Source organism: Musca autumnalis, unplaced genomic scaffold (genome assembly GCF_047663935.1).
Source record: "Musca autumnalis isolate F117 unplaced genomic scaffold, ASM4766393v1 scaffold_2, whole genome shotgun sequence".
Taxonomy (NCBI): Eukaryota; Metazoa; Arthropoda; class Insecta; order Diptera; family Muscidae; genus Musca; species Musca autumnalis.
Window position 1 is genome coordinate 268616556 of NW_027411755.1, and position 18876 is coordinate 268635431.

Consider the following 18876-nt stretch of genomic DNA (forward strand, 5'->3'; position numbering starts at 1 on the left):
TGGACAGAATTCCAGAACGCCGAAAATTTAATAAGCATAGCGAGAAATAGAGATATATTTTCCTATTTTGTTAATAATTTATAAACACATAAACATGTAATTTTTTTGACAATTGTAATATGATCGCTAACATTCGAAAATCGAATAAGCAATAAAGAAGAAGTTACTCTGTTATCTGATCACGTACATCAACATAATTGACATCAATGGAAAGGTAAAAAGATCGCCTTCCAAGTATAACTTACTTGCCCGGAATATCTCTTCCAGGAATAAAGATATAAACTGTATATTAAAAATTTTCACAATTTTCACACAAAAGTAGTGGTCTATTTAACCCTCTAAACATTATCTGATCGCCATCTCAAATTGCAAGCTTCTTCTTAGTTGTATACTCTTACGTTATTTAAAATTTCCAGGCGATCGGACTATTATTGCGACCTACAGAGCAGCTACAAAATAGGATAAAAATTATGTTTTTGGTCCATTTCATCCGCTAAATATTTCACGATCTTAAAAATCAAAATCGCTTTATCTCGCCGAGATATGAAGATTGGTGTACCACATTGGGGGTCGAATATTTCGCTGTGTTACATCAATTTTTACCAAAACAAACTTATAATACCCTTTCCACATAGTGGTTTAGGGTATAAATATATGGAATTATGCGTCAGGATTGTCGCGCGATTTTTTCATTACCCCTACCGAAGGGATCGGTTTTTCCTTTTGATATTGGGCTAATTTTGCATTATTTTGGGGCGAAAATGCACATAACATAATGGGGCAATTTTGAACATTACGTTTGGGGTGATTTTGTTTTGGGCCACTATTCGCAGAGCCCTGTCTGGTTCCAGTAAGGATTTTTATGCACCTTATGTCTTTGTACTCCATGCCTATGGATGTCACAACTTCAATGTTTGTTCAAAAAATTAAACTCAAAATTTTTCTTTATAAAAATTGTCCCAACCCTTGAGAATATTCCTGGTTTCAGTTCAATTCTGCAATCGATGTAGAATATTTTTAGCCGGTTCTGTACAACTGTAGTTTAAAATATGTCATCGCTTGTTATGAAATGCTCTCCTAAAAAGATGTTTGTAAGAACACATCATTTGGATAAGTTTTTCAGCTTTATAGCCCCTACAGATTATTTATTGCTTATGATTGGACTATGTTCTAGCAAAACAATGTTATTGAAACCATTAATAAATTGACCGCAAATATTAAGCTTTTATGCTTGAAGTCAGAGTTTTGGCAGAAAGAACAATGCTTACCTTGACCCAATACATCATTTGCCAGGTAGTAACAACTTCATTGAACTGTAAAATCGCATAGTTCGATTCGCAATGACTTCAAAAAACCATAAAACAAAGATTCATATCTGAAAGATAAGCCCCATACCCTCACTGATGCCCTGATGCGTTATGTTTTATTATTCGTGTATTAGACAAGAAGTGATATGTGGACTCTTTCGCTATATAAGGTCTGGATCCGCACAGAACTTGTTGCATCTACAAAATGGCAATTTTCTAATAAATGTTATGCCTTCATTGGTATTGTTTTGATATTCTAAACATTGCTCTTGGATAACATTTATGTAAACAACACTTTTTATCGCAAATTGATAATTTATTTATGGGGTATAAACTTGACTGTATATTGGAAAACTAAGCTTGCAAATATTTTTCTCAATCGAGTAGAGTGTCGGGAAACTAAAAATCAACTCATTTTGAAATTCGTGGATTAAACTATCCACATGAAAATATTTTTCTTTTAATTTTCGAATTATTTTAAATATTTTATATGTTTTTTTTTCAACACACATGCGTAATGCAGACATCAAAGTATTGGATAGTGTTGCAGATTTAATTTTCGATATCTACCAAATCTAAACAAAATGTTTTTGTAAAGTTGAGTTTATTATTTTGAAATTTGGTTCCATAAAAATTATTTTTTACATTTCTGTCCCATTTAATCTGATTTACGTTTCCAGAATAGAGCCTATCGGTTGTAAAGAAGTACTGATGTTACGCTAAATCGATCGTAGGATTTAATAAAAAATAAAAACATTTACTAGGATTAATTATATTAACAAATACTTTGTCCTTATAATTGCTGAACGACTTTCGGTTGGTGCTAAAATTCTTAGTATTTAAGCTAATTTAATTTTTAACAATGTAAACGTGGTTGATGATTTTCTTATTTCGTGTTTTTAAATTGTCGATTAAATGGTCTAAAAAGCTGCGTAAATACTTTCTTCATTCAAATTGTTTCGGAGATATAAGATATAAGTAATTAAATAAATTTCATTAGCTGTATGACTTTCGCTTGGATCCACTGTATGTAAAGAGTAACAGTAGAGTACATAAGTAAATTGTATTGAAAATTTATATGGTGATACGCGATCAATTAAATTATTAAATTATCATTTAAGTACTGTTCTAATTCTACTGTACTAATTCATTAAGAAATAGCTCTTGTTTATCACGGATTAAAAATAAACAGTTCTTCATTAAAATACATATATTTTTAAAATCAGTTAAAACCTTAGCTAACTGCAGAGAAGAATTACTACCTCATTAATTCCGATTTTAAATTAGCAAATTTTTTTAGTTGGTTGAAAAATATTTTTACATGCTCTAGATTTTGAAAATTTACGAATGTATCCCTGGAGTTGAATTTTTGGCCACAACATTGCCACTAAATATACTTATGTTTTGTTTTGAAATCTCGATTTTAGAACAGTACTGTAACTTTACATAATCCGACGTTGTTTGGCATTTTTAAAATCATTTTCAGTAATTGAATAATACAATTTTATTTATAAAAGTAAGTGAAACTGATAGCGATATTTTTTCTACGTTGCTTTAAGAAACGTTTAAAAACTGTAAATTCTATTTTTTATTGTTAAAATGTCCTTAACTAGTTGCCAGTTTAAGCCATTGAACTATAATAATAATGTTTGTGTACATCAAATTGTGGAAATTGTATATAAAAAACAAGTAAGAAAAGTCTATAGTCGGACGGAGCCGACCATGGGATACCCTATACCACTATCCCTGGACAATCGCTCTCCACGGAACTTCTTTTCAATGATTGTGAAAATTTAATTATCAAATATCAGAGATGTAATGTATAATACTTATGACCAAAACCAAAAAGTTATCTAGCATGACAAAGACATTTTTGTAGCAGGAAAGGAAAATTTAGTTCACACAAACTTAACTTAAATGAAGCCCACTTATGTAGTACTACTACTTCCGTTGTTTAACCGCTACGTTATTGAAATTTTTACCAATTTCACACAAAAGATTCAGTCCATTTAACCCTAAGTATTATCTTATCTTCACGTTGGTTTGTACTCAAACTTTGTTTAAAATTTTGCGGGTTATTATTTTGACCAACAGAGCCGCTACAAAATTGGTTAAAATTTTGTTTTTGGTCCATTTCATCCCCTGAACATTTCACGATCATCACCAAAAACTAATAATTTCTATTCTGGCCCGAACCCAACCTCCTTACAAAATTCGTTTGTAATTTTTAATGGACAGACACACATCGCTAAATCACTTTATCTCGTCGAGATACGAATTTTGGCATACCAAATAAGGGGTCTAGGACGAATATTTCGTGGTGTTACATACAATTTTGGAGAGACAATATGTAGCATGGGATAAAAATGTGGTTCTCTACACAGAACCCATTATATATTAGGCAGTAGGCCCGTTATCTAGCAAACACTTTATTGCAATTTACATCAGAGGAAAGGTCAGTATTTTTTTTCCATATGTAGGCTACTTTGCGAAATATATATGTCCTCAAGGAATTAAAATATCGACCAAAAATAAAATGTTTATATTTTTCATACAAATGTAATGGTCCATTTCACCCGCTTAAGAATATCAGCTCATCATTCAAAATTGTAGGCATCTTTTTCGACCTATACTCTTACCCGGTGCAAAATTTCGTGACTATTGATGTATAATTGCGACTTCTAGTGAGTTTATTATGACACTAAAAACAAATAACGGAATATATTAGGCTGTAACTCTGTTATCTGATCATGCGCACCAACATAATTGGCATCAATTGAAAGGTCAAGCGTTCCACTTTCAAGTATATCTCACTTGTCCGGAATGTCACTTCCAGGAATTAAGATATAAGCTGTATATTAAAAATTTTCACAATTTGCACACAAAAGTTTTGGTCCATTTAACCCTCTTAATATTATCCGATCGCCATCTCAAATTGCAAGCTTCTCCCTTGTGATATACTCTTACCTTATTTAAAATTACGCGTTGATCGGACTATTATTGAGACCTACAGATCCGCTAGAAAATTGGATAAATATTATGTTTTTGGTCCATTTCGCCCGCATAATATTTCACGATCATCACCAATAAGAATAGGGATCTGTTCTGATCTGAACCCGACCTCCATTCAAAATTTCGTGACGATCGGTCCATAATTGCGGCCTGGAGCGTGTTTACAATTTATAATGGACAGACGGACGGACGGAAGGACGGACGGACACACATCTCAAAATCGCTTTATCTCGTCGAGATTTGAAGATTGGTATACCACATTGGGGGTCTCCGACGAATATTTCGCGGTGTTACATGAATTTTTACCAAAACAAACTTATAATACCCTTTTCCACATTGTGGTACAGGGTATAACAATGACAAGAATTATGGATATTTGTTCGCCTCATAACACTGCAGTTGGAAAAACCTTTCATAGTTACGTTTGGCAATTTAACTTGACTACAACGAACACTAACAGCATGTGAAAAGAAAAACTGAAATGAAAACAAGCAAAAACAACTCCTTAATTGTTGTGGGTCTCATACCAAAAGAAAGTAGGCCAAAGCAAAGTGGCAAAAGAAGAACAAACACAAATGCTACCGTAATACTTTTAAAGTAAATCAAGTTGGCAAGAATGTTTGGTGTTCTACTGTTTCCGGTTTGGTTCAAAGAACATTTACATGGATAGTAGGGACTGCCGTTGTGTGTGGGTTTCCACAATGAATACGCTGAAACATACAACAATGTACGCCGACGACCTTTGAACCGACACCTCACAATAAAGCTGACATAGAAATGTTGCATCGTCGGGTAAGTTTCGCCATAAACAAGGCGGTATCGCGGCGGCGTCAGTAGTGAGTACCATGACTCACATTGGAATATAAAATGTGTTTCTGGCCTATCTGTCCGCAAATTCTTGCAATAATTTTTCTTTCCCATTTGCTTAAAACACATTATCTATTGTCCTCGGTGAAAGAATTTTCTTTGTCGTGACATTTGCTTTTGCCATGGAATTCACTTAACATAATGACCCCAAATAGAATGGATATTTTAAAATCTGACAGTATAAATTTTTGTAATGTTACCACACCCGAACCTGGACACATGATATGTGTTGATGGCCGTTTTATGTTGATGAATTTATTGCATGCATATGAGAAGATGTTACACGTTTCGCTCAGAACCTAAGAAATAGGTGCAGTTCTAAACACACTGACGCTAGGTAATTACGAAATGGGTAGGGTCCATCAAGCTGTAATTTTCATTTGGAACTCACGAAATTCGTGCAATTACATTTAAATAATTAAACCAACTAATGTTCACTCATTAATCTTGCAACATGAACAAAAGGCTAGCAAACGAACGCTGGGGAATATGGTATTCTCGAAGGACTATAAAAGAGATTTATTCTCTAGAATAGTAAAATCAGAGTTAAATTTTTAGCAGTTTAGAAAGTGAAATGATATTAGGAAATGTGATATTTTTTCTGTGATGACATACAGTGCTGCTCAAAACATTTGCAACTGTAATGACTGGTTCATATTTTATATAGTTCTGAGGTACTTTATGTATTTGAAATGTAAATATTTTTGTAGATTGATTGTTTATTGTGTCCCTTTTAAAGATTGAAAAATTGTTTGTTTTGTTTGGGTTGAAGTTTCAATCTCATTTGATTGTTTCTAATTATTACCCAATGGAATATTACCCCAATGGCTTAACATCATCATTACTTTCTTTTTCAGAGAGTAATAACGAACTGAGAGTGTTGCAAAATTTTACTGATCGCTACCAATATTATGATTTCATCCCGGCGAAGGGAAATATAAAAAAATTTGAACAGCCAATTGATAATTCCCTTCGCCGGGATGAAATCATGATATTTTATTTATAGTCTGGGGCATCGTAAAGGAAACCAGTAACTAAATAAATTAATATATCCTTTGGAATCCTGTGCTCTAACGATAATTGTTAAATAATAATAATTGTTAAAGTCCAGATTAGAGTCCCGGAACCTCCTATATTAATTTAGATTACTTAAGCTAATCGGGAGAAGTATTCGGTATAAATCGACGAGAAGTATTCGTTTTCACTACTCCGAAAACAATACCACACATTTTTTGCAAAATTTCTATGAAAAATTCAATTATTCCTGGAAATTACTGTTTTCCAAAATTATCGGTGTCAAGTCTTATTTTAACATCTGTTGATTACCTCTGAGAGATCTGCTTAATAATTCGTATAATTATTTGAACATCCCATGCGGGAGATGTTGTTGCCCTTACACCTCATTCCCATCTTATGGCGATTTTGGTTCTTTTTACGCGATATCCAGCTCTATTTTAAACATTGTGTACATAGGAGTAGTTTATTTTTGGACTTTGTCGGATCAACAACTTTCAAAAATTACCATTTTAGCAAAGCTTTGATATAAATCTGGTCATAATTAAAGTTTTTCTTAAAAAATTAGACATGTCTTGTTTCCAACATACTTGTCTGTCAAAAGTAAACATAGGTGGGGTTAAATGTACCCCTCATGAAAGTTTCTTGCCCCCTTCTTCTGATTAAAACAATGTGATGCCAATCAATACAAAAAAGTTTTCATAACTGAATAATCATTTTTAAATCTTGAAAATAGGGTCAATAAAGAATCAAATAACGAAAACAAATATATTTCAAAATTCAAAATGTCCCTAAAAATAGATTGAATGTGTTATAGGCATCTGAGTTGCAAAGGTTTTGAGCAGCACTGTAGCTCCTGCACCAAATGCAGTGAACTGATTTCATGCACTTATTTAGTATAATGAGTTATTTAACAATACATTTATTTTTGAATATTATTTATTCGTCAATACAACACAATTCCACATAAGTCTAGATCAACATTAATAACACTGCGCAACATTTTGTGCAAAGAATTTTGGACGAGGAAAGTACAGACCCAAACGACAAAAACCCTAGTTTGGTTTTGTTGTATCAGGTCCAGCTTGGAAATTATGGCCCCACCTAAAAATGGTCAAATATTGGCTTTTTAAAGCAGTTCTGGGCTATATCTCTGAAACATATGTGAACCTTTATCTCACCTCTGAAACAAATTTGTAGATAATAAATAAAATATCTGTAGAAATAATGAACTCGAAAAACTACATTTATTGCCTCAATTTTTATAAAATATCGAAAATTTCCATAATTTTTATACATTTCGCACCATATCTCCAAAATCCTTATTTTTTTCTTAAAGTTTATTTTGTAAAAATATTCGCTGGATTGTAATTCACAAATCTTCAGAACTTGCCATTGTTGTAAAATGCATCTATCACGTTGTTTTCAGTATATTTTTAACGACTATTTTAACTGAGAGATACATATTTATAAACTGTTGGTGTGAACTGTGTTTGAAATACGTGTTGTAAAAGTTGTGATGCAAAATACCGCTGAAACAACATGAAGTTAGCATTTTAGAGTTTCAGAATGTTTTGAAGAATTGTGGAAGATTTTTGCAAAGGGTTACTTGGTTCAACTCCCAATAGTTTAGCAGATACTTACCAGAATTTCAGCAATTATGTACAATTTTCTATATTTTATCGATTTTGACGCCCTAGATTGAGTTTGTTCAAAAGATAAGTTCTACTAGTTTAGTTTATTCGTTTCTGAGATAAAGGCCCGATAAATACAAAAAACTGTAGTTTTAGCCCGGTTTAGATGAGGCCATAAAATCCGCACTGGATCTGACAGGATAAAGCCCTACTAGGGTTATTGTAGTCTCAATATGTAATTATAATAATAATTGTTCCACAAACATCCCATGCGGGACAAGGAAGACTTCTCTCATGTCAATGAGTGCACCCCGATTCATATTAGCTCAATGATATGGTACCTACAGTTTATTGCCGAACGGCGCACAGTGTTGCCGCTTCCATACAAAAGTGGAAAAAAATAGAAGCAGTTTACCTAGGTTGATGAATTTTTGCACAAGTACTTATAAGGGCATAGGGATGAAAAATTTCAACTTTGGTCCATATCGGTTCAGATTTGGATATAGCCCCCATATATATCTTTCCCCAATTTTGCTATAAATCGCTCAATTTTTGATAAATAGCATTCAAATTTAATATGTAATATTTTCTTAGGCCCCTGAGTAGCTCTACCAATTTTCACAAAAATCGGTTCAGATTCGGATATAGCCCCCATATATATCTTTCCCCGATTTTGCTATAAATCGCTCAATTTTAATCGAATAGCCTTCAAATTTAACATGGGATGTTTCATCAGGCCACTGTTCAGTTTTACCGATTTTGATTTGATTTCGGAAAAATTGGTACAGATTTGGATATAGCCTCCATATATAGCCTTCAAATTTAACATGGGATGTTTTCTTAAGCCCTTTTTAAGTTTCACCGATTTTGACAAAAATCGGGTTAGATTTGGATATAACTCTCATATATATTTTCGCCCGATTTTATGTATTCGATGCACTAAACACGCAATGTATGTGAGATATTGATTAAATTGGGAAAACCTGACATCGGGCGAAATAATATATGGAAGCCTTATTCAAACCCGAACCGATATGGACCAAAGTTGATATTTTTCATTCCTGTGCCCTCATAAGTACTTGTGCAAACATTCATCAACCTAGGTCAATGGCAAAACTGAAAAGGGGCCTGAGGAACCTCCCATGTTAAATTTGAAGGATATTCATCAAAAACTGAGCGAATTATAGCAAAATCGGGGAAAGATATATATGGGGGCTATATCCAAATCTGAACCGATTATAACGAAAATCGATGAACCTATTCGGGGACCTAAGAAAATATAACATATCAAATTTGAAGGCTATTTGATTAAAATTGACGGAGTTATAGCAAAATCGGGGAAAGATATGTATGGGGGCTATATCCAAATCTGAACCGATTTTTGTGAAGATCGGTGTAGCTATTTAGGGGCCTAAGAAAATAACACATATTAAATTTCAAGGCAATTCGATCAACATTGAACAAGCTGTAGCAAAATCGGGAAAAGATATATATGGGGGCTATATAAAATCTGAACCGATATATCCCAGAAGGTTGCAGAATGTTTTTACACATTTGCCAAGGTGGCAATAGGTGGCGGCAATCAAAAGATATACTCTACGAAATATTAAGAATTTATACTTTTTTTTATCAAATTTAAATTTTTAGTTCTTGATAACGGTACTTTGCTCGTGTGCAGTTGATGTCAACTTTTTGAACTAAAATTTTTTATTTATAGCCCACCCATCAAATCCCCATCCAAAACTTTTAATATTATCAACAAACTTTGCAGAAAATGTTATTTTAAATGTCGTCTAATTTTCGTATGATTATCGCTTTAGATTATCTGGGAAATATTTTTCATATTTAAAGAGCTATAACTTCATTATGGATGCACATATTGACAAAATTCTTTCAGATTCGTTGTATCGGATGTGTCTACTGTAAAAAAATACATAAACATATGTAAAAGTTAGCATCACGTTTTTTGATTTTTGTCCACGCGGCAACACTGTGCGGCGTGTCTAAGACACCACTTTTGTAGAGAAGTTTTACATGGCTGAAATACTCAGAAAATGTCGCCAACATTACTGGGTGCCACCGTGGTGCAATGGTATGCACACCCGCCTTGCACGCTGAAGGTCGGGGTTGGTGGAACTGGTGCCGAAACGGTTGTAGCGTGTACCAAAAATGTAATTTTCTCAAAAAATATGTAAAAGGCAAAATACTTTTTTGAGGTAAAATAGTTTGTGTTGTTATAGATTTTTGTCAATATCTAGAAGACCATTAAGTCTTTCGAAGCGGTTCTTGTAGATATTGAATCTAAACTATCCAAAAACATACTGCATACAAATATTCTAGTTTTTGACCACTACTAATTTGATGGTTTTAAACGAATTTATTGAAATTTTGTCAATTTTCTGAAGAGGCAAAATACTTAATTGACTCACTGTATATAAAACATTTTTGGTAGAAATGTTTTTTCACCTCATTTTAAATACCAAGAGTTGTAGACCGCTAAGAAAACCGAGAACAAATTATAAAGAAAATTTGATCTTGACGTTTTTGACTTTAAATATTAAGTTCGATTGATTTTATGATTTCAAAATTGTTGCTTTTATGACAAAAGCTACAAACTGTGCTCCTACGAATAGATAAAAATTCTTAGCGGTATAGAAAGACAAAATTATACTTTTTGACATCAAAGCCTCAAATCTTTCGGGGCCCATAACCGCAAAAGCTGATGAGAAATACGTCGAGACATGTGTATGTTCTTTTTTGGTCTTCTATCTCGCTGCCCTGTCGGAATATGGTTAATAACACTGTGCGGCAACAATAAAATAACAAGGAAAACTGAGTATATTATGAAAGTAGAGCAAAAAATATGAGACAAATAATCTAATCGGTCCAAAATAATACAATGATGGGAGGAACTCCTTCTTGGGGGAAATGTACGGAATTTTTTGAATAAATAAAGTTCCACTTTAATCCTAAAACGTGTTTTTTATTTTATTTTATTTTATTTTATTATATAATTTACAGATTTGGTGTAATCTGAGACCTGCACTAAACTTTTATGACGAACAAATTAGTGGAATATTTCGAACTAATTTTAAAGCAGGTTTTAGAGGATTAAAAAAAGGACAAACAAGGCCACACTGAAGAGGGTTCATTATACCCTCAGCATTTATGATAAGGAGGGTATATACACTTTCATACGGGCAAAATGTGCCTCATCGAAATAATGGTTTTAGACCCTATGTATAGTTGGACGAAATCCGTTTCAGACAATTTGGAGTTAATTTAGCAGTGTCCGTGCGTCTGTCTTTCTGTCTGGCTGGTGCACACGATAACTCTCCAACGGATCAACCGATTTGGTCCAAAATTGGGCTTTCGTAATATTTTGTACAAACAAACTTAGTTTAAGTTCGAAGATGGGTTATATCGGTCCACTCCTTCCGGTACCTCCCCCACAAAAGTTCCAAAAATGTTCGGAAAATTTGTGCGCAGGATAACTCTTGAAGGGAGTAATCGATTTGGTCCATACTTTGCACATCGTGAAATATCCACCAGACTTAGATGAGGTTTCCATATAGACTCAATCGGTCCACTTCCTCGTGTACCTCCCTCACAAAATTTCAGTTTAGGGCCTGCTCTCGAATCGCTGTTGTATTCACTGCGTCCTATACGACGTTATAAATTTCATCAGGGGCAAGTTCATACTTCCTGAGAAAATAGCCTGAAACGTGCAAAAAAACCCTATGACACCGTGTGTAGTGGTTGGAGAGCAAGATTACTCCCGAACGGGTCTGCCGAATCGGTCCAAAATTTGACCTTCGTAATATTTTGTCCAAACATAGTTTAAATTCGAAGATCAGCATATCGGACCACTCCTTCAGGTACCTCCCCCAAAAGTTTAAAAATGTTCGGAAAAATTGTGCGCAAGATAACTCTTGAAGGCAGTGACCGATTTGGTCCCAATTTTCCACATCCTAATATATCTACCTGGTATACATAGATCAAGTTCAAATATGGACTATATTGTTTTTTCTTCTTCGGGTACCTCCCACACAAAATTTCGGATAAGTTCACCTTACTCCAAACTTTGGATCTTCTAATATTTTGTCCAAATTTAGTTTAACTTTTAAAATGGCCCATATCGGTCCTCTCTTAGGGTACTTCCAACAAAAGTTCAACATTTGTGTCTAAGTGCAGTTTAGGGTCTGTTCGAATATTATTTGGAAATGTAGACCGATGCCGTTCGTTGTGGTCCTGTTTACAGCTATATTATATTTGCCGTGGAAAAGTCCATGCTTCCTAGCATACTGTTCCCAAAGTTATACGACGACCGACTAAAATAACTGGTGGACGTGATATCTATTGAAAAGATGTGACTCCCAAAATAAAATCCATTTCCATAATAGACTATGTCGGTCCATTCCTTTAAATACCTACTCCGCAACACTTTTGCACTTTAATCCTAATCCAAATTTTTGTCACCAAGGTAAAATGTGCAAAAAGGGCCACAAAATTCTGAAAAGATCCTAGATGAAATTTGAAAGTTTCAATTCACTTAGGCTGAGGATATATCTCTGTTAGCGAAGACGACTGATACTTTTTTACTTTTTTTTTTTAACAAAAATACTCTCCACATCTTCCTCAGTAAAAATGCCATAGACACTTCTTCTTCTTCTTTTATTTGCCCATCCCTTGTTCGGATATAAGCGATCATACATTAAATTGTTTTACAATAATTATATTATATTTCAGAATATATAAATATTTTCTTATATATATTTTTGTTATTTATATTGTCGGCAGTTCTTTATTTTTGGCCGCCCTAAACAAGTTCCTTTCGTTATCGTAGCCAGTCCATTTTGAATTATCTTTAGCCAGGAAAGTTCTGTTCTTCCTCTACTGGGTCTTCCTTCAATTTCCCCTTTGAGAATTGTTTGGATGAGTTTGTATTTATCATTTCTCGTTACGTGGCCGAAATATGAGATTCTTCTTAAAACTTCATTGTTATTTACTCGATCGGTCGAGGGTATTTTTAAGATTCTTCTATAGATTCATAGTTCAAATGCCTCTAGTTTTTTTTCAGTTTTGGTTTTAATTCAATGATGCACAAAATAATATGTGTGACTGTAGTATTTGTGCCATGAATCGACGCTAGAGTACTGCTTTGTTCATAGCTGTTTTAATTGTCCATGTCTCTGCTGCATATATCAGTACAGACCATACCTAACATTTCACAAATCTAACTTTTGTTTGAAGCCCAATATCATGACATGTTAGTAATTTATTGTATTTATAAAACGCTCCTCTGGCCATCTCTATTCGACATCGAATTTCAAGTGATATGACCCATTTGTCATTTATCAATACCCCCGATGTTATGGATTGTCAGCGATGTGTTATTATATGTGTTCTTTCTACTGATAATCATGTATTTTGTTTTTGCGATGTTAATTTTAAGCCCATATAATTCGGTTACGGTTGTAAGTTTTCTATTGCTTTTTGCAGGCCATTTAAACTGCTTGTTAGAATTGTCGTGTCGTCTGCATATAGTATTTTACTTATAAGAACACCATTTGTTGGTATTCCCAATTTCTCATTTTGCAATGCCTCCGTGAATATTTTTGGGAGTAAATATTGAATAAAAGTGGGGATAATATACAGCCCTGCCTGACGCACATATATGTTGCGATTCCGTCGGTGAGTTCGCCGTTAACATCAATGCATGAATTTTGGTTCAGTATAGATTTTTTATACATTGAATTTCTTTCTCATCTATCCCAGTTGATAGTAGTATATCGATTAACTTGTGGTGCTGGACAGTATCGAAAGCTTTCGTATAATCTATGAAACATATAAAACCGTCTTTTTGCACATCACGACAGTTTTGGATCAGCGAATGTATGCTTAGTAGCGCTTCTCTGGTACCCATTCCTTCTTTGAAACCAAATTGTGGCTTGCCCATATGAAGTTCGCATTTTCCATAAGGATAATTCTCAGGAAAACTTTTAGGGCGTGGTTCATTAGACTTATAAGCCTATGTTCATGGCATTTCTTGCATTTTTTTCTTTGGTGTGGTTATGAAAATCGATTTTAGACAGTCTTGTGGATATTGACCACTGTCATATATGTGGTTAAAAAGTGTGAATAACATGCCTACGTTTTCTCCATCTATTAACTTTAAAATTTCTGAGGGAATTTCGTCGGGACCAACTACTTTTCTATCTTTAAGTGAGGCAATTGCGTATTCGACCTCGTTCTTGTTTATTTGAGTTCCGGTCAGAGCGGGTTGATTAAAATCATAGGTTGACCTCTCGTCATCTGTAAACATCCTAGTGACGTAATCATTCCAAATTCGTTTTCTGTCGGATATTTCAAATGCAGCTCCATAGACACTATATACCTAAAATGCAAGATATCCAAGATATTTTGACTGGAATATTTCGAAAAAATAGAAATGGGCGGAACATGCCCTATCTACTTATATAATAATTATTGTTCCACAAACATCCCTGAAGGGACGAGGGAGACTTCTCTCATATCAATGAGAGCACCCCGATTCATATTGGCTCAATGATATGGGTCCTACTTTTTATTGCCGAGTCCGAACGGCGTGTCTTAAGACACCACTTGTAGAGAAGTTATTCATGGCTTAAATACTAAAGAAATGTCGCCAACATTACTGAGGGGTATTTTGCCACCGTTGAAAATTTGATGTTGCCTGGCCTGGGAATCGAACCGCAGAGCTTTAGCGTACAAGGCGGGTGTACATACCATTGCACCACGGTGGCACCCCCCGCCTACTTACGTTACTTGAAAAAAGGCGATACACATGTCTCATAATTTTAGATCTACATTCATAATCTACTCGGTTTTTTTGAAAAAAAAATTGAATTTTGTTGCGCAGTGTAATTTTTGTGTCGCATAGTGATACGAGATAAATTAATATTTAAGCTGATCTTCGTATATTTTTGTGTTTTAAGAACCTAATAATCTTGCCTTTTAGCGAACAAATTAAAAAATGGTGCACTTTCAAAGCCAAAATTTAAATATTTACGAAAAAATGTACCATTTTTGTCCAAAAATCGGACACAAAAATTAAAAAAATCTGTGTCGCTTAAAGACAGGGTCTTTATGTATTTAATAAGGTCATTAATCTTCGAGCTATCGTTAGCACCGACTTCAAAAATGCCAATTCGTGAAAAACGCGTTTTATGTTGCACCTATACATACAAGACACAACTCATTCTTCACTTGGAACGGTCAATTTTTCTCCGATCAATAAGCCAATATTTTTTCGATTTTTTAAAACTGATAAGTAGAGGTGATCCCTTAAAGGCCTTAAAACGTTGTATTGATTTGCCAATATTTGATAAGCCAATATTTTTTTTCGATTTTTTAAAACTGATAAGTCGAAGTAACCCCTTAAAGGCCTTAAAATGTATTGATTTTTGTATTTTTGCTCTTGCACAATCAATCACATTAAGAAGATTTCTAATTCTACATTTACTTCTGTTTTTGTTTTTTTTTCTCTTATAGGACAATTATAATGTATTGCATATTGCAGCAATGTATTCGCGTGAGGATGTCGTTAAACTGTTGCTGAACAAACGTGGTGTTGATCCTTTTTCAACAGGAGGGGTAAGTAAAAAGCTCACACTTAAATCATAGTAATTTTCTCACGCCATGGGGATTTTCCCAATAAAAATTCAACTTCATGTTAATTTAGGATTTATTTCGTGGAAAGAGTTCGCTTAAAACTGGGAAACTTTCTTTGGAAAATACCTACGTGTCATTAGGTAAAGGTCAAGCGATATGACCAAACTAATAGTGGCATACCATTGCAACTTCATGCTTGCAATTTTTCTTACAGGAGGTTCTAAGTTTTGAAGTACCATAAAATGTAACGCTATTATTAAAACACGTTTAGTCGGATGCAATGAAGAAAGTTCACAGGAGTTTAGTTGTGTGACCAAATTTCATTAAAATAACGCCAAGTTCAACTCAATTAGCTATCGCAAGGTTGGTCAGTTGTGTGGACAAAAGTTGTTTGTATTTGTGTGTCTTTAAAAAAACCTTTTCGTAAGCATGGCAAACACTTAGCATAAAAAATGCTTTATTAGAAGGAGACCTCAGTAGGCATTGTTTATGGCACATTATGAAAAATACAATTGAAACGTGTGTTATTCAGGCTTGTCCTTTAAACACCACTTTCAGTTGGAACATTTTATCTTCTTCAACACTAAAGGAATTAAACATTAATATGCAATATTTAATTCTAAGGAATTTTAGCAGATGTATGTTGCATCCGATTGTCTCAATCTAATTTATCAACATCTTGGTAATAATATACAAGAATGATTTATTTTCAATTGGTTTTAGAATTAGTAACAGCAGGAAACTATATAAACTGCTTTATGTGGACATCGATATTAGATCGAGGATAACTATATATAACTATATAGGTCGTACTGAAAAACATTAGAAAGGTTTATCAAGACTTGTTTTTATAATAGAAAATGTGGTGGAAACCTGTAAAATATTTAAATCCGGAATGAACGCTTATATTATGGCGGGTCAAACTAAAATACCAAATCACAGTCGATTTGTTAGGAAAATTTGGTTAAAATTTTCAACATACTAACAATTCCCAGAATATGTTGTCAAGTTCTACATTGAACAGCCAGTGAATTATAATATAGAATACTAGCAAAATGCCCGCTACTTCGTAAGCGGAAAAGGAATAATATACAAATAAACAATATTTAATATGGAGAACACTGAAAATTTTGATGTACTAATACCTATTTGAATTGATATTTAATTTCTTTCAAGTACTGCTCGTACACGTTTTGTTCGAATTTCAAAAAAAAAAAAACCTGTACACTTCAACAGCGGCCTACATTTTAAATTCCAGTCCATGTTTTATTAGAACGGTATGAACATTTTGAAAATGTTATCCTCATTTCCAACCGAATTTTGGAATTTTAGATATCAAAATGTAGAAAACCATTACTCAGAAGATGCTACCCTATATAACAGTTAATTTTTGAGACATTTTATTTTAAAATTACTTCCTTTTATCCAAAACTATATCCCAACAGCGATTTAGTATTTTTCGTATACATTAGTACGAATTTCCAAAACTTCCTCTCTATCTCCACTCTAAACGTCAACTGCTATATTAATACCGAATTTCACAATTTCAGCTCTACCCCTTTAAACAATAACAATTTGGACCAAATTCTATGCCATTTAAAAGTAGTTTTCACTATCTATCAATGTCATATGACACGAAATAAAAACATTCCATATCTACCCACGCAGGCAATGTGGAGACGTAATTTTATTACATTTTTGCTGGCGTGGACGCAAAAAGTAAATGGCGTAAGGAAAATCCCCAATATTGCACATATATTGATGGAAAATTTCATGTCAAATGACATTTACATATAGTGGAAACTATCCTTAGTAATTTTCGTACACTTATTGTACATATATCCACAAGCACATCCATATCTCAACCCTACACACCAACAGCGGCTATAATACCAAATATCCGAATTCCACCACTATTAGTAATACCATTAATACTTTTCGTATGAAAGTACGAATTTCAATAACTATCACCAACAGTAATTGCGAATTTCAGGATTCCACCTCTCTCCGTCCACCCAAATCTAAATTGTACCAAATTTAGATTTAGTACCATTTATTACTTTTCGTACCCATAAGTACGAATTTTCAAAACATCCTCAATCCCACACTCCAACAGTTACCTTAACTCGAAATTTCAGGATTCCAGCTCTATTCGTTCACCCAAATATAAATTGTACCAAATTTAGTACCATTTAGTACTTTCCGTACCCATAAGTACGAATTTCCAAAACTACCTCAATGCTACACTCCATAACTAACCAAACTGTACCAAACTTAGTACCATTTAGTACTTTCCGTACCCATAAGTATGAATTTCCGAAACTACCTTCTATCCGTTCACCTAAATTTAAATTGTACCATATTTAGTACTTTCCGCACCCATAAGTACGAATTTCCAAGACTAAGTCAATCCTATAGTCCAACAGTAATCTTAATTCAAAATTTCAGGATTCCAGCTCTATTCGTTCCCCAAAATCCAAATTGTACCAAATTTAGTACTTATCGTACCCATAAGTACGAATTTCCAAAACTTCCTCATTTCCTACACTCCAACAGTAACCTTAACTCGAAATTTCAGGATTCCAGCAGTATCCGTTCACCCAAATATAAATTGTACCAAATTTAGTACCATTTACTACTTTCCGTACCCATAAGTACGAATTTCCAAAACCACCTCAATCCTCCACTCCATAAGTAATCTTAATTATAAGTTTCAGGATTCCAGCTCTATCTGTTCACCCAAATCCAAAATGTACCAAACTTAGTACCATTTAGTACTTTCCGTGCCCATAAGAACGAATTTCCGAACCTACCTCAATCCTACAATCCAAAAGTAATTAAATTCCAAATTTCAGGATTCCAGCTCTATCCGTTCACCCAAATCCATATTGTACCAAATTTAGTACCATTTAGTACTTTCCGCACCCATAAGTACGAATTTCCAAGACTAAGTCAATCCTACACTCCAAATTTAATTAAATTCCAAATTTCAGGATTCCAGCTTTATCCGTTCACCCAAATCCAATTTGTACCAAATTAAGTACCGTTTACTACTTTTCGTACCCATAAGTAACAATTTCCGAAGCTACCTCAATCCTTCACTCCATCAGTAATCTTAATTCCAAATTTCAGGTTTCCATGTCTATCTAAATCCAAATTGTACCAAATTTGGTACCATTTAGTACTTTTCGTACACATAAGTATGAATTTCCGAAACTACACCCATATCTCAATCGTACGCTTCAACGGTAATCTAAATTCCCAATTTAAGTTTTCCAGCTCTATCCGTTCACCCAAATCCAAATTGTACCAAATTTAGTACCATTTAGTACTACTCGTACACTTAAGTACGAACTTCCAAAATCATTTCCTTATATCAGCACCACTTC

General features: G+C 33.9%; 1 protein-coding gene across 7 annotated transcripts in view; it reads left to right on the top strand.

Annotated features, from left to right (window-relative positions):
- nompC (no mechanoreceptor potential C) overlaps positions 1 to 18876 on the top strand; it is an 84163-nt gene that overhangs the window by 37472 nt on the left and 27815 nt on the right. For all 7 annotated transcript variants that reach the window (XM_073964960.1, XM_073964962.1, XM_073964959.1 and 4 more), the window contains exon 3: positions 15368 to 15469. In XM_073964960.1, the coding sequence (XP_073821061.1) occupies positions 15368 to 15469 (102 nt within the window). The remainder of the gene's footprint in view (positions 1 to 15367; positions 15470 to 18876) is intronic.